Source organism: Dreissena polymorpha, chromosome 6 (assembly GCF_020536995.1).
Source record: "Dreissena polymorpha isolate Duluth1 chromosome 6, UMN_Dpol_1.0, whole genome shotgun sequence".
Classification (NCBI taxonomy): Eukaryota; Metazoa; Mollusca; class Bivalvia; order Myida; family Dreissenidae; genus Dreissena; species Dreissena polymorpha.
In genome coordinates, this window is record NC_068360.1 from 42,266,429 (window position 1) to 42,290,527 (window position 24,099).

General features: G+C 34.5%; 2 protein-coding genes across 8 annotated transcripts in view; one reads left to right on the top strand and one right to left on the bottom strand.

Moving 5' to 3' along the window:
* The window catches only part of LOC127833572 (peripheral plasma membrane protein CASK-like), a 184,186-nt gene extending 174,365 nt beyond the window's left edge, over positions 1–9,821 (top strand). For all 6 annotated transcript variants that reach the window (XM_052358900.1, XM_052358899.1, XM_052358905.1 and 3 more), the window contains 2 exons: positions 3,629–3,724; positions 7,099–9,821. In XM_052358900.1, coding sequence (XP_052214860.1) covers positions 3,629–3,724; positions 7,099–7,275 — 273 coding nt within the window. In that variant the 3' untranslated portion in view covers positions 7,276–9,821. The remainder of the gene's footprint in view (positions 1–3,628; positions 3,725–7,098) is intronic.
* A 1,059-nt stretch (positions 9,822–10,880) lies between these two features.
* Positions 10,881–16,487, bottom strand: LOC127833573 (uncharacterized). Of its 2 annotated transcripts, none has more exons than XM_052358909.1 (2): positions 15,333–16,487; positions 10,881–12,288 (listed from the first exon to the last, which is right to left on the bottom strand). In XM_052358909.1, the coding sequence occupies exons 1-2, from the start codon at positions 16,207–16,209 to the stop codon at positions 11,447–11,449; spliced, it is 1,719 nt and encodes a 572-aa protein (XP_052214869.1). In that variant the 5' UTR covers positions 16,210–16,487; the 3' UTR covers positions 10,881–11,446. The 2 variants fall into 2 exon arrangements, with proteins under 2 accessions (XP_052214869.1, XP_052214868.1); XM_052358908.1 differs by having other exon boundaries at positions 15,315–16,487.
* Positions 16,488–24,099: the final 7,612 nt, after the last annotated feature.

Consider the following 24,099-nt stretch of genomic DNA (forward strand, 5'->3'; position numbering starts at 1 on the left):
AATACACTTAGCACTAAGACTGGATTAAGTGTCCAATACACTTAGCACTAAGACTGGATTAAGTGTCCAATACACTTAGCACTAAGACTGGATTAAGTGTCCAATACACTTAGCACTAAGACTGGATTAAGTGTCCAATACACTTAGCACTAAGACTGGATTAAGTGTCCAATACACTTAGCACTAAGACTGGATTAAGTGTCCAATACACTTAGCACTAAGACTGGATTAAGTGTCCAATACACTTAGCACTAAGACTGGATTAAGTGTCCAATACACTTAGCACTAAGACTGGATTAAGTGTCCAATACACTTAGCACTAAGACTGGATTAAGTGTCCAATACACTTAGCACTAAGACTGGATTAAGTGTCCAATACACTTAGCACTAAGACTGGATTAAGTGTCCAATACACTTAGCACTAAGACTGGATTAAGTGTCCAATACACTTAGCACTAAGACTGGATTAAGTGTCCAATACACTTAGCACTTAGACTGGATTAAGTGTCCAATACACTTAGCACTAAGACTGGATTAAGTGTCCAATACACTTAGCACTAAGACTGGATTAAGTGTCCAATACACTTAGCACTTAGACTGGATTAAGTGTCCAATACACTTAGCACTAAGACTGGATTAAGTGTCCAATACACTTAGCACTAAGACTGGATTAAGTGTCCAATACACTTAGCACTAAGACTGGATTAAGTGTCCAATACACTTAGCACTTAGACTGGATTAAGTGTCCAATACACTTAGCACTTAGACTGGATTTTTGTTTAGAAGAGACTTCCTTACAAGGAAACATTACATAAAAGCAGAAGGTTAATCTGGGATAACATTTTACCCATATGCATTAAGCCCTGTTTTCCCAGAACGCAGCTGATGAACTAGTGTTATTTATATGTTTATGATATTTTTAAATTGCAGATATTAGAACAAAAGTTGAAAATGTGCTTTTCTGTTTAAAATTGCCGACTTATTTTTGTTTTCAGGCATGTTTATGAAGCTGCAATGTTCTGTCCTATACTAACATTATATTGTATATACTAACCTGATATTGTAATGTGGCAACCCTCTTTGTCCATATAAATTGCTCATAATATGTGACAAACCAAAAACATTTAGCACAACATAAATGTTTTGAGTTTAGTATTTAAAGAATAAAGTAAAATGTTGAATTATGATTGTCTCCTTAAAATATTTGAAGTTTTGATAATTATATACTACTGTGAAACCATTATTAATCGTCAGGCATTAATTTTCATAAATTTCGTCAGTCGACCGATCGGCGAATTTAAGATCCTTACGAACAATCATGCTCTATGTTTGAACACAAACAAACACTAAGTTGAACAATATTTTAAAACTTTACCGTAGACATGAGGCATTAAATTCCAACATAATCCATGCACACATTCACTGCTGTTTCGTAATCAAGATTAATCCGGTTTTGACACAAAGGGATGTAGATTACACAAGGTACTTAACTGACACGTTACACTTCTTTAAAACGCGTGTGCAGTACAGCTGAATCGAATGCGTTGACTTCGTTTATGTAGAATGGTCATGAATTAGCGCTAATTGTTTATAACTTTATTACCCATGCGTATTTATCACAAATAAATAAAGATTATTTTAATTGCTGTTTGTTGTTTGATTGTCTGCGTTTAACCACACTTATTACTATTTTATATGTATCAATTTTTTTTTATTGACATTATTGATTTATATACCGGTAGTTTACTTTTTAAGAACAAACACACACATAGAGTTTATAATTTTAATGTTGATATCAGAATAAAAAAGCATTTTATTTGAAAAAAACACTTAACAATCTGGAACCTCTTTCGTATAACACAAACAGTTTTAAAACGGTATTGACAGCATTTTAATAAAATTGTTATCAGTATGGCAATTATAATAATAGAATAAGACTAATTGGATATTGGCTTCGTTGTTACAAACACTCGTTAACGGTTATTCGATGCCACTTGTCCGCTAATCATAACAATGAACGTGTGAGGGTCCATTACTGCCCCTTGATAACAAAAGACTAGTTAATTGGCATGTGACAAACAGGCCCCTCCTCCTGCAGTGATTCTCAAGTGTGTTCCCGCATTCGTACCACGATTTTTCGCAACTGCGATTGATCGCGAATATGTATTAAACACAAATCGGATATTGACTGACGCATATTATTAAAATTCAAAATCAGAAATCGGCGAATTTAAGTGCTGACGAAATCGTCATTTTTATAAAAATGACGAAATTTTGTGCTGTCGAAAATAAATGGTTTCACAGTAATAAAGCAAAAGAACGACAAACCATTTTTTAATGGGTGATATAGAACACTCGGATTGTAGTCACATCATTTTGATTTAAACCTGGCATTATCTACTCAAACTGACCAGTTGACATAAATACATCGCTCCATCTTTTGGTTGTTTACCTGAAAGTTTGGAGTTTATTTAATCCATCAATATTTGCATATGCTTTTAATTTGTGTAGCATTACAAATGTAAACCCATGTTTGGTCAACTGGTTCAAGCAGAATCTGCAGGTCAATATTTTACATGATCAGCTTTACTTTACAATTTTTGGTTGTTGACAGTAAGTTTTAATAGTGATAAATGCAGTATTCTTTTCAAATCAGAAATTTCTTAAGCTCTGCACATGTCATTTTTTAATGTTCTATAATGATTTCTAAAAATCAAATGATTGAACATTAATGTGAGACACACTCGAGAAAACAGCATTTAATGCATGTGCCTAAAGTGTTGTCCCTGATTAGCCTTTGGAGTCCACACAGGCTGATCAGGGACTAAACTTTCTGCTTTAATAGGATTTTTTTGTACAAAGGAAGACTCTTCTTGACTAAAATTTAGTTTTGGCTGAGTCTTCCCTGATTACACCCTACAGTAGAGTCTTCCCTGATTACACCCTACAGTAGAGTCTTCCCTGATTACACCCTACAGGAGAGTCTTCCCTGATTACACCCTACAGTGCGCAGTCTGCACAGGCTAATCTGGGTCAACACTTTATGCACATGCATTAAACCCGCTCTTCTCAGAGAGCGTCTCATTTCTAAAGATCTCAAAAGGAGACAACTGGAACAAAGAGGGAGGTTCACTGCTTGATCTGTGGAAACTAGTTACCATGACAACATTAGCATTATTTAAGACATTGTTGTTGTTTGTTTTTATTTAAGTTGTTTTGGTTTATGTTTAGAACCTTTACATTTCAACTGATACAATTATAGATCATTCTGAAAAATATGTGTTAAGCAAGATTTTTTATTTTTTGCAGCATTTTGGAGTAAAAGTTCTTTATTTGCTTAACATTTCTGTAATAATTACAACTGCTGATTCAAACCAAAATTACTTATGCAATATTATGAAAATGAGCAATATATTTCCATTTAGCAAAGATTCATGTAAAATCTTTTAGTAAAAAATGAAACAACAACAAAATATGCAAAGATATTAAGAGGAAAATCAGATTTTTTTAAAGGCTCATTGTCAACAATTAAAATGTTATGGTTCTGTTATATTTTAATTTTCTAATTTTTTGTTTGTGATGTATACAAGCATGAATTACGTGGTCTGTTTGTCTGATGCATTTGTAGGCCCTGAAAGTGCTCCGTTCTGCAGAGTTTGCTCCCTTTGTTGTATTTATCGCGGCCCCTGGAGCTCTTCAGTTAACTAACGCAACTGGTATAGATGTAAGTGGCTGCATGAAGCTTTGTGTTTTAGTTTTTTTTCACTCACCTGAAGCCAACGTGCTCATGGTGAGCTTTCGTGATCACCTCTTGTACAGTCCGTCGTCCATCATGCATCGTCAACATTTGTCTAGTTAACACACCAGAGGCAACATTTATTGTCTGATCTTCATAAAACTTGGTCAGAACATGTGTCCCATTCATATCTTGGTAGAGTTAGAAAATGGTCTGGTTGGCTGAAAAACATTGCCGCCAGGGGGCAGGACAGTTTGCCTGTTATGGCTATAGTAAAACCTTGCTAAGACTCTAGAAGTCACATTCAATTTTATTGTCCAAGCTTCATGAAATTTTGTCAGAACACGTGTGCAAATTATATCTTGGCTGAGTTTGAAATGCTTCCAGTCTGTTGAAAGGGGGTCATTTTTCTTTGTATGGATAAAGTAAAACCTTGTTAACACTCTAGAAGTCACATATTTAGTCCAATCTTCATGAAACTTGATCAAACCATTTGTTCTCATGATACCTGGGCTGAATTTCAAAATTGTTCAGGTCTGTTGGAAAACATTTTACTTATATGGCTTTAGTAAAACCTTGTTAACATTCTAGCAGTCACATCTATAGCCCAATCTTTATGAAACTTGGTCAGAACATTTTGTTCAAATGATTGCTCAGCTGAGTTCGAACACGAGTTATTTGTGTCTAGTTGTCTATTAATAAAATTATATGATTAACTTAGTCAAATAATAACAATTAAATGGGCTGTGCTCTGTGAAAAGGGGTTTGAATGCATTTGTGTATTTTGCACATGCATTAGACCCCCTTTTCACAGAGTGCGGCTAAAATACAGAAACAACTAACAATTAGTTAAGTCATTGTGTTTTAATGGTCAATGTCAAAGTATTTCGTATTTCTGAAATTATAATTCCTTTTCAAAGTACAATCATGCTATCATCTTTCAATTGTCTAGAAATGTTAATACCAGTTAGAAAAATCCTATAAATTATTTGTTTGAAATGCCATAATAAAAATGAAATTAATATTTTGTTACTGAAAACCATTAATATAAAATTAATGTTTAATGGATCATTCAATGTACTCTATTTTAATAGAAGTATTTAACAATTGTTTTGACTCCACCAATTGGTTGAGCATTAAGCTAAGTCCGTCTGTCTGTGTGTACATGTCAAAGATTGTGTACTCAACTGCTGTTTATAGCTGCATGGAGGATTTTGGTCTAAAAAATCACAGCTGTTAGACCTTCATGTGTGGATTAAAACTGCTACCAGAAATATTGCCCCATGTCTGTTTCCACTTTATCATAATAAGTCCCCAAATCTTGTTTACTCAACTCATTTTTAACTGCTGGAAGAATTTGGGTTAAAAAAAAAAGAAAAGGCTACATTACCATAATAATATATCGGTGAAGGAATCAACATATTTTCTGGAATTATGGCCATTTGTAGTTTTTATGCCCCCCCTTCGAAGAAGAGGGGGTATGTTTTTTTGCTCATGTCGGTCCGTCGGTCGGTCGGTCCGTCCACCGACTGGTTTCCGGATGATAACTCAAGAACGCTTTGGCCCAGGATCATGAAACTTCATAGGTATATTGATCATGACTGGCAGATGACCCCTATTGATTTTCAGGTCACTTGGTCAAATGTCAAGGTCACAGTGACTCGAAACAGTAAAATGGTTTCCAGATGATAACTCAAGAATGCTTAGGCCTAGGATAATGAAACTCCATAGGCACATTGATCATGACTGGCAGATGACCCCTATTGATTTTCAGGTCACTAGGTCAAAGGTCAAGTTCACAGTGACTCCAAACAGTAAAATGGTTTCCGGATGATAACTCAAGAACGCTTAGGCCTAGGATAATGAAACTTCATAGGCACATTGATCATGACTGGCAGAGGCCCCCTATTGATTTTCAGGTCAAAGGTCAAGGTCACAGTGACGCGCCTCAGTAAAATGGTTTCGGGATGATAGCACAAGAATGCTTAGGCCTAGGATCATGAAACTTCATAGGTACATTGATCATGACTGGCAGATGACCTCTACAGATTTTCAGGTCACTTGGTCAAAGGTCTAGGTCACAGTGACTCGAAACAGTAAAATGGTTTCCGGATGATAACTCGAGAATGCTTAGGCCTAGGATCATTAAACTTCATAGGTACATTGATCATAACAGGCAGATGACCCCTATTGATTTTAAGGTCACTAGGTCAAAGGTCAAGGTCACAGTGACCTGAAGCAGTAAAATGGTTTCTAACGTATTCACACAATTGCTGCCATTACAACAGACAGCCCAATTGGGGGGCATGCGTGTTTTACAAACAGCCCTGAAAGCAAGTCCTTGTTGAGAGACATATTTATTTGTTTGTTTCCAAACACTTAAGATTGGTTCATCAGTGTGTAGGACACTTCTAATAAACAATTGAACCTCGCCTTGGGAAAAAGGTGTTTAATGCATGTACCGAAAGCATTGTCCCAGATTTGCCTATGCAGGCCCCACATTGTATCTGTTCTTAGACAAAATCCTAACGAGGTATAGAGTGTTGTCCCTGATTAGAATGTGCGGATTGCACTTGCTAAACTTGGGGGACACTACACAAATGCATTCAGCCTCTTTTATTTCAAAGGCAAGGTTTGATTTTTATACCCCCACAAAACAAAGTTTAGGGGGGTATATAGGAGTGAACTTGTCTGTCGGTCGGTCGGTCAGTCCGTATTGAGTGTCCGCTCTCTAATTCAAGTTGTTTTCACCCAATCTTCACCAAACTTGGTCAGATGTTGTGTCTAGATGATAGTTAGGTCAAGTTCGAATATGGGTCATGCCGGGTCCAAAACAAGGTCACGGGGTCACTTAGTGCGTTTTAAACAACGAGCATGGTGTCCGCTCTCTAATTCAAGTAGTTTTCAACCGAGCTTCACCAAACTTGGTCAGAAGTTGTATCTAGATGATGTCTAGGCCAAGTTCAAACATGGGTCATGGCAGGTCAAAAACTAGGTCATGGGGTCACTTAGTACGTTTAAAACATTCAGCATGGTGTCTGCTCTCTAATTCAAGTAGTTTTCATCAGATCTTCACCACACTTGGTCAAAAGTTGTATCTAGATGATATGTAGGTCAAGTACGAACATGGGCCATGCCGGGTCAAAATCTAGGTCAGGGGGTCACTTAGTGCATTTTAAACATTGAGCATGGTGTCCGATGTTTTTTGTGAAGACAACATGCAAAATATTCCTTGCCAATGCAGCATGTGGGGGTATTCGTAACGTCTGTGACAAAGCTCTAGTTAATTTTAAGTTGACTATATTGGCCAACCCCATAGCTCTGACACTATCCATTTACTGTATATTTCATTATCTCCACAGGAGGGAAGCCTGGAGCGTCTTGCCAAGGAAAGTGAACTCTTGGAGAAACACTACGGCCACTACTTTGACTATAAAATCATCAACAACAACATAACTGACACCATTGTGCAGCTTGAGTCGGCCATTGAAGATGTGTGCTCCACACCCCAGTGGGTGCCTGTCAGCTGGGTGTATTGAAAACATGGGAGGGGTGGGTGGAGGGATAATAAGATGGGTGAGCTGAGGGGGGATGTAATAGTGGGAAATGTGGGTAAAGCTAGCTGGTAGAGACAAGAATTGGTATAGCTAGCTGTGGGGGTAGTTGTATTTAAAAAGGGGGGGGGGGGGGAGATGTGGATAGAGCTAGCAGTAAAGGCATGGGATTTGGGGTATGGTAGTTGGGGTATAGCTAACAGTTAGTGCAGGGAATTCAGGTAGAGCAATTGAACTTGTCGGCTCCATACTTTAATTGGTACCTGTTGGCTTAGTGTATTGGGCTCCCCACAGGACTTCAGATCAAAGGGTATTATATCTTGCACAAGATAAGTTTAAAGTATTTATTACATTATAGGTGTCTGTAAATCCATGGCAGACACAGACCTTGGTATAATTAAGGTTCAGGGGGGAAGGGTGTTTAGCAGGATGTTGTTGTTTTTTTACTTTAACAAATTGTGTTGTTATAAATAGCAAGCTGGTTGCATGTTTAACATATGAAATTTATGTTAAGCGCACAAAAATAGGTATTCATTAATGGCAGTTCCATACTGGTACATGGTAAAAATTAGTGGCAACCTTTGTCTGTATTGAACAGGGGGTGGGTCCGCAGGGTGCTCTTTTCGGCACTCAAAATTACAAGTGGGTATGACCATTTTTTATATCAGAGAAACAGTTTTGACTTTCATTTGAAGTTTTCATTCATTTGATTTACACTCCAGCTGTGGTTGGATATTTGACTGTGAAACATGGTTTGATATTGTGCTTTGATTCAGAAGTTGTTAATGATATGTTATTGATGTCCTCAGGACACCCATCATTTTCAAAATATTAGGCTTCCACAAAACTGTTGTCAATTAGTATTATTAAATAGAGTATATTTGTAGTTTTAACTGGAAAATTGATTTTAATTCATTAGTGATAATAGAAAATATATTTCTTTCTATGATCACAAGTTAATTAAAATTGATATTCCAATGAATCGAACAAATTTTCTTTCTATTTTATGCCTACACATGATAATTTTTATGCCCCCGATCGAAAGATCAGGGGTATATTGTTTTTGGCCTGTCTGTCTGTCATTGAGTCATTGTGTCAGTCATTGTATGTGTGTGTCCCAAAACTTTAATCTTGTTTAAAGTCTTGCAATAACTTTTGCAATATTGAAGATAGCAACTTGATATTTGGCATGCATGTGTATCTTATGGAGCTGCACATTTTGAGTGGTGAAAGGTCAAGGTCAAGATCATTCTTCAAGTTCAAAGGTCAAATTTATGGCTTCAAACTGGCGCAATATAGGGGGCATTGTCTTTCTGACAAACACATCTCTTGTTGTATTTAAACTGCAGAATAATGCTTTAATAATGATGTCATGACATAAAAAATAATGTCATTTCACAGTAAAACTGTAAAAATTGTGTGTATATTATTTATACTGAAAGATACAGCTCTCAGCCCTTTAATTATAATTTTGTAAAATGTGATAATAGACCATAAATCATAATGATACAGTGGCATATTAAAGTGTATGCTATATATTATATTCATAAGAAGCAGTTTTCAAAACAGATTACTTCATGTCCAATGGGCACAATGAAATTGAAGGAACATATGCAAAAGGTCAATTGTGGTTGTTGATGCGTAAGGGGGCTTGAAAGGAAAACAATATTAAAACTGAGTAAAGCAATAATTGCACGGTTAGGTCAATTATTGCATAGCAACTATGTTAATATTTTGTTTCTGTACATTTTGAAACTTAGCCAGATATAGTATGCAAATATTTTTATTTGAATGCGTTTTGTGTTTGAAAAATTAGATGAGTTGTGAGTAGAGAGTTTATTTTAACATAAATTTATTATGTTTTATAGATTTTGTTATTCTGTGTATATACTGTAGCTCGCATTTATTGGGTTCTTAGAATGTAACATTACATTATTTGTTTTGAATTTTCATTTGATTAGACTTCATGTTTTATTTTTCAAAGATGATTGAGTTAACTTTTTATATAATTATTATTTTTTTAGTTGATGGAATCAGGTACATAAGTTAAACAATTCTAATTGAAGCCATTACCGCAACATTAGTTTATATAGATTCCCGTAGTGAATTATATTTGATGTATATGTGCATAAATAACCTTTTGTTTAAAATATATTTTATTTTATATACATTCATCAGATACTAAACATAATTATTTATGTTCATGTTATTCTTATTACAATATTCAGTTTTGTATATGTTCTTTTAGATGTACACATGCATATAATAACCTATTATCATCTTATGTTAAGTTCATATATTTACATTAGCACCAGTGGAAGTTTACGTTTTAGAATGTGTGATGTGAGTTTTTGTAGAAGGTATTTGGTGAAGTGACTGCAAGAGGTAATCAAAACAAAACAGATGTTTCAAGTTACATAATAGATGCAAACATTTTTGACAGAAACATATTTGCTGTGCTATGTGTATAATAACATGTGTTTATGTCTTACATGTAATCATGGATTACGATAATACATGTACAAACCTTCTCAATGTCTTGCTGATGATTTTTTTTCCGAAATTAAAGTGATATTTCAACAGTCATTCAATTTATAAAACTCAAATACTATTACAATCCTACAGTGATCTAAAATGTGACAATATATCAGTCTTCCAGAATATGACGATCTAACAGAATTAACAATTTGGCAACCTAACATTTGTTAAAAAAAGACAATTGACAGCTCATCAAAACATGAAAACAAACTGTCATATAACATATGAGGATTGCCCAGTCATCCATTAATAGATATGGCTTATCAATTGTCTTTGGTTCAATTTAATATATATGGTTAGACAAGTATTAGTCAATCATTATAAAAAATCTCAAACCATTAGTCTGTATTTATTCTAGCCTCTATTGGCAGGTACAAATAGAAATGTGTGATTTGTAGTTTTCGAAACAAAAACATGTCATAGTTGATAAGTATTGGTAAAAAAAGTGACCAGGACTTTATGCTTATTTAATATGTTTATATGATAACATAATCTATGTATGTGTGAAAATGAGATCCATGTTTATTGTTTTACTGAAGTTATTTTGTTAATGTTATACAAGGATTAGCCAGTCAAGCATGCGAAAGATATATGTATCCAGTTGTGTTTTATTACTTACAAGTTAATGTATTTCCCTGTATGACGCTCAAAATCATTAGATCCACAGTAACTTGCGAGTATTTTGCTTTAGTTTTGTATGTGATGTTCACGATTTATCTAAGCTCATTGACTTTCTATAGATAAAATCTGTTCATGATAGTTCACTGTTTTCCTGTCAGTAGTTCCTGAAGTAAAGCAATCCGGTACACATAACATGACTTCATAATGACCATGATTGTATGAGAGTCTTCTTGAGCATAGGAGAAGACTCGGAAAAGCGCAAGAAAAATATCTCATACATACATATGAGAAATAAAAAATATTATATACATGTTTACAATATTTAATCATGAAAAATTATTAGAAGAAATAAAAACAAAACCGGCGAGTAATGTAAAAAATGTACATTGATGTATAATTAATTTTAAGTACAAACCAGATCAAAAACATGATATGGTAGTGAAAGTATTATTACCTAAGCCAATCAATAAACCTCTTTAATGTTGAAGCAACACAAAATACAAAAACTAATAAAATCACAATACCAGCCAGAAGGTTTTTTCGAAAGTCATACACGCTTATCGCCGTCATAAACTTGGTTTGATCTTTACTAAACAAAGCCATTCATCAGTATCTACAAACACACGTGTACAGGTTTTCTGCTATGTTAAAATGTATTGTCATAAAACGGACAAGATAAAAAAGCTAACTTATATCTCAATTTCATTTCACAAACGTCTAACAAAGTATCGTACTATAATTTATATGATTTTGTCTTAATGTGTCAATATTTGTCGATGAAAAACCGCAATCTGGTCCATTTTTTCTTGATAAAAAATAAAATTGCCATTATATCGATTTAAAAAATCCCAATCGACCAGACTCCTTTTCGCGAAATGGCTAAAAAACTCATGGTGAAATATTTCCATTTATGGTGAATACGACCACATGTAAATTATCCGATTGGCCACCTAACCGTGTGATGGTGATATCTTATACAACTGAAGTTTCCTGTCGCCTATGATGGTGATATCTTATACAACTGAAGTTTCGTCTTGCCTATAAAGCTGTTGGACACCGCCAGCCTAGTGCCATTCTTAGACACACATATACTGAGCGGGTACGTCATATCAACAGGGTAGGTGCCCAGTATGTTACCATCACTACTTAAATGCACGATGGAGTTCTTGTTCGTACTGCACACCAGCACCGTGTCACCAGGCCCTACACACGCACCACGAGGTTGCTGGATGTTCTCATCAGTGACAGCCCGAGACGTGCCCTTCACGGTGTCGTAAATGTGCACTGTGTTAGCAAACCTGTCAGTCAGTACCAACATGTTCAAAGACTGGACATACATGCACATACTCTGATCTTTTTTGTACGTCTTATCTTCTGGAAACTTCACGTTATAAAATTCAGACTCCACACCATCTACCGATATCATTCTGACAGGGCGGGGATCATCGTACGTACTCACAACCATGTTGGATGGAGACATATAGTCTATAGAGTGGACATAAAACGAAGTATTGATCTCCCTTGTCAGCACGGTGACATTGTCAGAACTCACGGACAGAAAACAGACAATCTCCCTACACGTAACAGCAAGTTCATTAATAGGAAGATATACCACGTCTTTAGGGGGTGTCTTGAACTTGTACGGAGTTCCTAGTTTCTGCAGCCGCTCATTCAGTATTATAAATGTATAATTCTTGTTATCCACGACTACCAGTCTCCCATCTGGCAAGAAGTCCAGTCCAGTGAGGAAAGGTTCCTTCTCATCATCTTTAGCCTTTGGTAGTTTCACAGACACAAGCAGCTCCAGGGTGACTGGCATAGACTGGGAAGATAGACAACCTGGAACAATAATACATATAATGATAATCATAACTGTTAATAAATACATATATAACTAAAACGAATTCATGTTCATGGGCAGCATCCTCCTCCTCATCATCATCACCGTCATCCCCCTCCTCCTCCTCATCATCAACAACAAAATGATCTTTTGGTTAGCATTTTTTTATGAGTGTATACATTATACTTAATATCTGCTTTTCACATGCAGCCTATTTACAGAAGATCATCATTAATATCATATTCATGTTAAGTTGTTAAATCGTGACACCTTTGATATGTTTGTGCAGACGCATGAATACTCATTAGTGTTTTTTTCCGTGCAACTAAACTCTCTACTTACGGTTAGGCAATTCTTTATAACCTTCACATTTCGTCATTGTGATAATAATATAAACAAATTATCAAATGGCGTATAAATACCGAAGTACCATTTTCGAAATCTTAATATCAAATATGTTTACAACAATTTATGTGCATCTCTAGCATATCTGAAGACACGAATTCCTATCCAAGCACTAAACTCGTAAAATAACTTGTAACGAGGTAATAAACTAAACTATCTAGAGGGATGGATATATGGGAGCTCAGCAGATTAGGGCCTAGTATACAGACGTTGCAAAATATAAAGAGTACGGTAGAACATATAAATAAAATGTTAGTTGTACAATTGTGTGCGATTTTTTTTTTGTATTTGATGAGTTTTGACGAATGTGTTATAGACTAAGAGCATTTTCGATTAAAATCAAATTGTCGATGTCATATTTCCATTTTAATCTCAATAACCGTTGTATCCCGCTGTGTTGACCGGTTTGACCATAGGGTTTAATGTGAATATCAGTTTTTAATGGCAAATAAACACAGCAAAGACAAACCTCTGAGCCTTTGAGTTTTAGAGACGATGGAGCGATTCATAATGTAAACCACACGCCGTCATTTGAACATTCATTTTAATGCGCCGCAATATAATGCTCCATAAAAAAAATGGCGAAAACTAGAGATTTTTTATGTTCGTAATGATACAGTGGACAATAAAGTTTTGAACAACATAAAATAAAGATTTCCCAGTGCTCATTCCTGTTAAGTGAGGTAAAAATTATTTTCGTTATGAAGCGCAACGAATCTTATCTACTCGTACTTCCACATATTGTGATTGCAGTAGATCTTATGCCAAAGATATCATATTTTGGTACTGTAAGTTGCAATCTCAGGAATTAATGACGTCGATAGAGAAGCGGGCTATTCTTATTTATCCTGGCACATGCCTTTAAATCAGCCCGATAACCAGGTAACCTATTATCCAAAAAGCTATTAGGCTAGATGACCACGTGACCTTGAATATCCGTCAGTCGCTCTGTTTTACTGTGAAATAACGTAATTTTTTACGAAATGACGTCTTTATTCCAGCGAAACTCTCCAGTTAAACTCTTTTACAGTGTTAATAAACGATGAAAAAAGCATAAAATAAACAAGAAATAAATGTGACATGATAAATAGAATAATAGGTTGGTAACGTGGATGGAGAATGGTTATCTGGCTGGTCGGAGGATCTAATCGGGATCGCCTTCGGCTCACCCGATAAATTCCTCCGACTTGGAAGATAACCATTCTCCATCCACGTCACCAACCTATTATTATCTATATAGTTTGCACGCGGGCTTTTCTTATATAATAATAGTTTAATTGTGGCCACAGTTGGTTAAGTCGTGAAAGATATCATAATCGTGTCTTTTCGTCATTCAGCGCTATAATACGTTATAAACGTTATATTTATAATTTATATAAACGTTGGATACTGTTTCACCTGACACAAACACGTACTTTTTTTATGAAACCGTCTGTGATAACCGTGTCGGATTAACACCCAGATAACGACAACATGTAATTTGAAACACTCTCAAATGGCCGTATGCGATCGTGTATGCATTGGAAATCAGACAATGTCAGACCGTTGCACGTGTAATTGTCAAATCTTGTACAGATTGCTGCCGATCGCAAAGCAGCGTATCATAACTTGCGGACAGATATTATATCGTATCTGAACAAAATCTAAGACAAAGACAACGACCAGTCATTCCAGTCGTGGCGTTGCGGTGAATCGCACGACGATAGGAAAGTAGCTTCATCGTATGACCCCAATCTGAATGTCAGTGACGGATCACTGTCAGGTATGAGTGAACAATTATTCGTGGTGGTTCAAACAATAAAATGTAACCAGGCATTACTGTGATGACCACGATCATATCAGTATTGCGTTTAACAACGCAACCTATGTATATGTACTATTTTTAGACATCGGTTGAAGTTTTATATGTTTACAATCAAATCCATTGGTAAATTAAAACCGTAATAAGATGTGTAAACGCAGTAAACCCTCTTACAGAATACAACTAAATATTTTAGGTTAATAGATTAAAAAACACGCATGTTTTATATGTAGATCTATAGTTTCTTCTGTATTCTTGGACATACCAACAAAAACAGCATTTAAATCGTCCATGCTTTGACGAAATACAAGCTAAACTTAGCGGCATGTAGCAATATGTATCATGTACAAATTTTCTCAAAATATCGGCCCCCTAACAGGTTGCTGAGATTTGTGACTATGCGCATGTGCTTGTTCTATAAATAAATTTATCAATTGAAAATGAAACTCTTGCTACTGTTGTTCCTTTATGCTTAAACATTTTCTTTTCACAAATAAGCGGCTTATACAAATTTGATAAACCTACTAATGAATGTGTTACGTAATTTAAAAATCAGAGCATCAAACTGTAATAAACATGACCTACTTTACAATGAAAATTGAAAATCATAAAAATGATCGTCGCAATTTTTATTAATAAACATGAAATAAATTAAAACTTCTTTAAATTGAAGAACATCAACTGCCCAGCACTTCTAGCTGTTTTTTCGTCAAGATACAATGAGGAGGACCGCTACTATGAGAATAAGAATATATATACATGTACATTTATATATTTAACACGACCAACTTGTATGAAACTATGCAATATTCATAATACCTGGATTGTTGCCATTACATTTTAGTTTTATGAATTTGTTTCCCATCTCAAGCAGTGATGACAGCTCTCTTGGAAATGAAACTGTCACTTTTGTTGATATTTTAAGGTTTCTATGTTCATTGATAATTGATTGCCATGTGTTGTTCTTCTCTTGAATAATTTTCGAACACAGGTATTGTTGACAGGGCGTTCCGTGTTCTAGAACGGCACAACATATCGGCAAGACTTTATACATTTCTTCAAAAACTTTGAGCGAGGCTTCACTATTAATTCTAATGCGTTGGACTTCTGAACTTTTGAATTGTGTTGCATCAGTTATCAACTTCTTTTTTGCCTCTTCAAACAGTTGTACGATGCGATCTCTCATTTTATCCACCTCTGACGAAATATTTGCAATTGATTCATTCAAACAAGTCTCTGACTGCTTACAATCCGCTATGATAGCTTCAGCCTCCGACTGCAGTTTGATCATGGACTGTTGTAAAGCTTGAAGCTTCGGTCGTTCTTGTTCAGATGCGCTAGCTATTTCCTCCACATGATCACATTTCCGGTGAATTAGTACACATTTACTGCAGCAGAGCTTGGAATGATCCTTACACGAAAACTCTATTTCCTTGCCGTGCTCCGGACATATGTCCATTCCTTTCATATCGACTCCTACCGGCACTGATTTTCTATCCTGGATATTGACAATGTCGTGTCTGCCAGGTTTATACACTGTGTGTGGATTTTTGCACGTATCACACAGGTACTCATTACAATTATTGCAGAAAACCGTAGCAGTTTTTGATACGTTGGTTTTCATACATGGCTCACAAGATTGTGTGACAGAACATTCTCCAATGAAATCACCTGCATTGTCCCGGTTCGATTCACGTAGTTTTCCTGTCGCCATAATAAAATGAGTGCTTCAAAACTCCTTCTTTCGATTTTTAAAGTCTACTTTCGATTTAAAAAATTAAAGTTTACAAAAATATTTCGGATTTACAACACACCGAGACGTAACAAAATATTCCCTTGAACATTTGGATTCTGTACACTTTCATTATGTCAAGGTTATGCAATCAATATTATAGCGTATAGCTTAAAAATCACAAAATGTCCTCTTTATTGGTGTACAAATTGAATCGGTTATTTCCTAACAACGCCCGACTCGCTCGATAAACACCGACTAACTCCGGACTACCTCGAGCGATATTTTAATCTGTGGTTCACGTACACCAATCAATCGTGATACATCGGCTATCTCGGATTCCTCCGTAAGATAGGCCTCGTGGCTAACGGTCGCCATATTGCCTTGTATTACTATTTTACTACCCAAAAGGTTGTCAGTCTATTGTTATGGGGCTGTATACGATGCGCGTTGAACTAGCGCCAAACTTTTTACCGAAACTTTGATATTAATAGCACTATTAACGTTCATTTGTGTTGCATTTTGACCTATTATCCAAGCGATTTACTTTTCCATTATTATTTAATCACCCTATCATCCAATTTTTAAGATGAAATTACGGTGTTTACAAAACCAACCAAACCGAAAGTGAAACTGGATGCATTACGTTTCGCGATGTAAACATTAAATATTTGTTCAGTTTGAGGAAGCGAATCGATAATAGACGTTGGAATATGTATGCAATACAGACTATCATTGCCGATTGTAATACTGGCTAAAAAATACCTTTTATGACAGGTCATGTATAGAACGTTAATCAAATAGTGACCATAAATCACTACAAATGTCTGGGTTGTTCATTAATATAATTAATGCACGTTTCTGATCTAATTGCCTGTATCTAGTTGTAATTACCACGATATTGATAAAATTAAAACGTTTTTTTCATAAATTAACATTACATGTTTTATTTTTATCATTTAGGGAATATATAATTGTATCATTATCATCATTAAATATTCTGAAGATCTAAATTATCATGATTACTTTAAAGTAGAATTTTTAAATTTTACTCATTATTTTTAATGAATTTGCACATTTGCTTGATTCAAAATAAAATGTATTAATAAGGGTTTCAGTTGTTAGTTTTAACCCATTTTTAGTTCGATTAAATTTAAAGTACTAACTACGTACATGTATGTAAAATGCTCTTGAGTTCGTTTCCTGGGCCTAGAACCAGTACTTGGGTGTCTCTTGGAGATTTCTTAAGAATGCTCCCACACTGGGGATCACACCAGTGACCTCCAGAGCATTATACAATTGAGGATGCATCAAGATTAAAAAATGGTACATGTATAAATTAATAAAGAATCAATAACAATCAGAAACTGTGCATTTTTTTCAGTATTGTGTGAAAGGATTTGAAGTAATTATGTTTTTTTGAAATATGATTTATGTGAATTTGAATAAATATATAAAATTTAGTGATTTTCTCAGACAAAACTGTTTATTACATACTAAAGTATTCAGAATGTATTATTGTAATATTCATTCAAATTTTTTAGTACAAAAAGCACTTTTCCCTGGCATTTGTATTTATAGTACTTACATATTTTATAATTCTGACAGCATTTATAAACTGTGTTCATGCAAGCATGAAACCGGTTTCATTTTTTGAGTATTTAAACAAGTGGGCCATGATGGCCCTGTATCGCTCCTCTGCTGAAAAAAGGTTGAAACAAATTTCTCTGCATGTGCAAATACCCAAATATAGGCCCTATTTAAGCACATGTACACTTTTGTGACCTTCTGGGCTGGGTCAAATTTAATCCCAGGGGCATAATTTGAGAAAACTTTGTAGAGGACTACTATATCTCACTACATACAAAATGTGGTAGTCCAAGGTCCTAGAGTTAAGGACAAGAATATTTTTTAAGTTTTCACAAAATAAGCAAGATATAAGCGTATATAATGTTCAATTTTGTGACATGCGGTTCAGGATCAAATTTGACCCAAAAGGCATAATTTGAACAAACTTGGTAGAGGACTATAAGATGTTACTGCATACCAAATTTGGTAGCCATAGTCCAAATGGTTTTCGACAAGATGATTTTAAAGATTTCACAAAATAGGCACTTAAAAAGCGTTTATTCAATTTTGTGAAACCCCCCCCCCCCCCCGGGGCAGGGTCAAAGTTGACCCCAGGGGCATAATTTGAACAAACTTGGTAGAGGATTATAAGATGCCACTACATACCAAATTTAGTAGCCCTAGGCCCAATGGTTATGGACGAGAAGATTTGTAAAGTTTTCACAAAATATACCCTATATAAGCATATGTTCAATTTTGTGACCCCCGGGGCAGGATCAAATTTGACCCCAGGGGTATAATTTGAACAAATTTGGTAGAGGACTATTAGATGTCTCTACATACCAAATTGATAGCCCTAGGCCCAATGGTTATGGACGGGAGATTTTGAAAGTTTTCACAAAATAGGCCTTATTTAAGCAAATTTTCAATTTTGTGACCCCCAGGGCAGAGTCAAATTTGACCCCAGGGGCATAATTTGAACAAATTTGAAAGAGGTTCACCCCAGGAACATTCCTAAGAAATTTCATCAGAATTGGACCAGTGTATAGTTTAGGAGAAGATGTTTAAAGGAAAAGTTTATGCATGGATGCACGATGGACACATGACCTTTGGCCAGTGGAGCTAAAAATCAAATTAAACATTTAGTTTTGATGTAAAATCAGTTTTTATATGCAAGTGTCTATTTCACTTATAAATTAAAACAGCATATTATTCATTATTGAAAAGATTATTCCAAGCTTGATGTCATATTTCAACTTTGCATAGTGTAGTTAATTGAACATTGTATTGAACTGTATGGGCAGCTATATTTTTTAATTTATGTATGTTGTATTATACAAAATGCATTATTTCTACCACAAGTAGACCATATAAGGCCTACTGCTACTAAATAGGCACTGGTATGAATTTGACACTGTTTTGATGCTCATACAAAACTTTAATTATTACAACACTTTAGTATATTAAATATTTTCAAGTTTTTGTTCAACATTTTTTGCAAAAGAAAAGAGTGTCTTAATGCATTTGAAAATATACTTAAAACAAACTAAAAATGCATTTTAACATACCTTTTTCCTGGTAAAGTGTATTTGGGATGATAAAAAATAAACTTGAAGAGTATTAATGCTGGAAAAATGCAGAAAAAAATACATTTGTTTCTGTTAGAAGTGTGTCTTGTCTGCATTTTTAAGTGTATGAAATACATCAGATGCAGATAAATACAATGCCAATACTTTTACATGTATTGTAATGGACATAAAATGCACTTGTTCTTGTAATTAAATGCTTTAGTGAATTGAAATAACCTTTTATAACGTTTTAACAATTAATAATACCTTTTTATATAAATTTTCTTTTGAAATGTGACACTTAATAGATTTTTGCACCACTAGTAAGAGATATAATTTGTGCTCATAATGCTTTATCATTACACTATATAATATCATTTGTTGTATGAAAATTGCCCGTAAAATTCATGTGAAAGCTCAAGAGATCAATAGCAGCGTGCTATACCCTGCTCCTTTTTACATGACTTGATGGTATTTAGTCCCCAATTCTACATGGCTAAGGGAAAATTAATGTTCAGATTTGACAAATAAGTCTTAATTGGGATCCAATAGGCAGACTTTCATATTACTTGTATTTAATTTAAATCATGATCTGAATTGCTCTTTGGCAAATCTTGGTCACAGTAGTCAACTGAATTTTGTTCACTTTGTAGTGATTATATTTTCTACATTTATCAGACAACATCTTTCTTCAAAAGTTTAACATGATTGCTTGGTTAATTTAGAAACAAGATCAATGCATCATAACATAAAATGAAAATATGTGTAATAGTAAAAATGGCAGCAAAAAAGCACTAGATTATCTGCCTTAAATCTGAGACGATATGTTGATGTATTGGAATTTCTCATAAATAATGTGTTCCATAGTTGTATAATTGTATAGTCGCATGCATGAGTGGTGTCAATGTCACAATACCAAGTAAAGCCTATAATTTACTAAATCAATTTGAAGTTTGATGTGTGTTTTTTTCAAGATCTGTTATATATAATAATATATACATGTATATATATATTGTTGAAAAGTTAACATGCAATAAGTTAACTGTAATTAAGTGACAAATAGTTTTACTGATTTGGTTGGATGCATATATGCAGATATATCATGGTTTGTGCAGAGGACAGTAGCAAAAACAAGAGCTGTCTCCGTAGGATGACATACGCCCCCGATAAACGCTTTAATAGAAGTTATGAGCATTTTTCAAAACCTAAACGCCGACCCTAAGTTCAAGGTCAAAGGGGTCAAAATTTGTGTGTGTATGGGAAGGCCTTGTTCATATACACATGCATACCAAATATGAATGTTACATCTGAAGCGACATAGAAGTTATGAGCATTTTTTCGAAACCTAAATGCAAAGTGTGACGGATAGACAGACGGACAGTGCGATCACTATATGCCCTCCTTTGGGGGCATAAAAATGTGTTTCACATTGTTTTGGTAAATTAGTAATTTAGTTAAATGAGCAGAATCGTCAATTATAAAGTTATTGATTATAAAGTGTTGCTGGCATATTTGATGCATTCATCTAGCTATAAGAAGGTCCCTGTTTTATCCCCACTGGCACCGAGTGAGGGTTCTCAAAATCTTTAAACAATATGAATAACTACATATAGGGTCAAGAGCCTTGTTGATATGGGGGCTAAACACCTTAAATCAAAGCGACCCAGGTTAAAGGCCGAGGCAAAATAAATAAACCAGAGGCCGCATGAGCCTGCTATACTCTGAACAAGTATTGTTTCTTCTCAGAAAACTGGCTTAAGTTTCTTACTAAGCTTTAGAAATTAGACTTTGAGTTTCAGTGCACTCAATCTTAAATAAATTGGTCAAATTAAATAATAATTTGTAAAAAATAAACATTCTGCACAAATTCAATTATGTACTTTACCTGTATGCATGAATCATTTCAGTCTTGATGGTTAGTGAACTATGTCAAAAGCACCATATCTATGAAACACTTGAAAAGTGCAATGTTCCACAGAAATGATGCTGATGATAATTCTACACGATGATGAATTATTAGATATATTTCTAAATTCCATTTCCACCAACAATTCGGTTATTCCACTACCAGTTCACATGCTTCATACACAGTTGAAATTAACACTATTTCAATCAACAACCGTGACACATGTACTAAATTTTTCAACTTTTCGCAATTAAACTTGTTGTTCTTTTGAAAGTAGTTCGAAAGATGGCGACTATTAACCCAGAGACAATCGGGACTCCTCGGACAATTCCGCCATAACGGCGATCGTCTCTCGGGTGTATTTGGTGGAATGATATGTCTAACGCCTCTAGGCGGAAGATATTACACCGAAAATATAGTTCGGGTTACACACCAGTAAATTTGCACTAAATCAACCGATAATATAGATATATAAGGACCAATATCTTTAAGGAGTAATATAACAGAATATTTATTAATGTTATTGTTTAAAATAAGATATTATTGCATGCAAAATATTCAAATTTTAATAAAATGTTAAGAAAGCCAATTAGTTGTTTATTGAAGTGAAAACAACAACATTATTCAAACTTAAAAGAATCAGTATTTCTTAAATTATATTCATTGCAACATTGCTGATGTTCGGCTGCAGGCGACAAATTTTGAGATTAAATCAATATTTTTATGTTCTATACCATAAACAATCGTATAACACTGTACAGTGGTAAAGAGAAAACTCTTCGGTGTAATATAAGAAATAGTAAACTCCACGTTGGTCCCAATGGCATTATAGAGACCAGCCAGGCAGTCACAAACTGTATCTCAATGTCAGAGAACTAACATTGAGTGGGGCTTGATTGAATTTGAAAAACGATTCTTTCTGTCCATTTGATGATGGCAACCCTACAGTACTTCTGGCAGATATTGTTTATATTTTATTCTAGGCATTTTAATTCCAGATGTTGTTATCCCGGCCAGGCAACTAGCTTTTCAAAGCCTTAAACAATCCAGTGCCATTAAAATTAGAGACAGTGTAACAATGTTCAGTTTGGTAATATTAATATATTAAGGCATAACTTTGCCCTTGGAAATGAACTCAATTCAGAATGGCCTCTCAAAATAAGACATACTGTATTTGAAATGTTAAAACTGAGCAGTGGTGTTGTTAAAATTTATATTATTTATCTTTTAAGAAACTTAAAGATACATATCAAAGGCATGCCCTTGGTTTTGGGTCGGTACTCTTTAGATGGGAAACAAAAACACTAAATATGGTCGACAGTGCAGGCAACAATTGTAAAAAGATATTTTCCATCCCTGACTGCCATTACTGACATGAAGTAATTTAATGGTAATATGTCTGGAAACAGTGTCAGTCACACTTTTCTAAATATTGAATTATTCATGCATAGGTATATATATATGTCATACAAGAACAGATCATACAATACAGTAAATTTACAACATTTAACAATTGGAAAACAATTATCACAGGTTTTGGGTCACGATGCATTGATATATCACATTTTGAATATCACAGTCAAAGTTAATCAGTTAAATTCAGTTACAAGTAACTAGTCAGTGTATTTAGCAGAGATCTGAAATAACAAGTAGCTACAAGATGTTGAAATCAAGACATGATATATATATATACCACAGGATGTCCCATGAAAGTTTTGCAACTTATTTCCAATAGGGTCCTATATAAGGGTGGCAAATGTACAAAAATGGTGGCATTAATATACATAAAAATATCATTCATTTAAACTTGAGACTATAGTCTTGAGATCAAATAGTAATTAGCATATATTATTAGAGAGCAATGGTTATACTATTATCTTGTTACTAGTATCACATTTAGATGTATGTTTTCATGTAACATATTCGGGCCTACAGCTCAAAAAATGCTAGCTACCCCCCTGAATAATCTTATTCTTGAGTTCACCTTTTTAATAATATTATTAACAATAGATGTAGCAGAAAGATCAGTGTCGAATATTGAACCAAGGTGTTCAAAAGATGATGGAGAAACAATAGTGTGATCATTACATTTTACATTAAAATTATGAAGTTTAGATAATTTCCTTTTGGAACCAAACACTATAACATTCAGTTTTTCCAAGGTGTAAAGACACTTTGTTATCCACTAACCATTTAATACAATTTTCAAGTTCTTTACAAAAAACACTACTGATGATACTAGGATCTTTGTGAAAATAAAGGATGACAATTACATCAGCATATAGAATAAGTTTACATAAATATAATAATCAAAAATCACTAATATCCTATATCAGTGTTAAGGCATTATGAAATGGAAATGGGTGTGACAAGTAACAAGAACCCTACACATTTACATCACAAAACATCTGATATCTACAATTACTGGATATAATATATATGTTGACAGTTAATATTAAGAGGGCAATACAAAAGAATGTACAAAAGTAGTAATAAAGACAAAACAACCAGTTTACAATGTTAAGATTTATGCAGTTGTTGGCATTAAGAGAACAATTACCATTCTTAACTTTGAATTTTGCAAGTGTAAATATGTAAATCAGAACACAAGAATTTGTTTCCCTGTCACTTTGAGCTATATAAGTGCCCAATGTTTACACTCAGTGAATTTGTAAAACCAACTTATATGTGCTAACTGTCTGTCCGGAAACTTAAACATTTCCTATAACTTTTGCAATATTGAAGATAGCAACTTAATATTTGGCATACATGTGTATCTTATGGAGCTGCACATTTTGAGTACTGAAAGGTCAAGGTCATCCTTAAAGG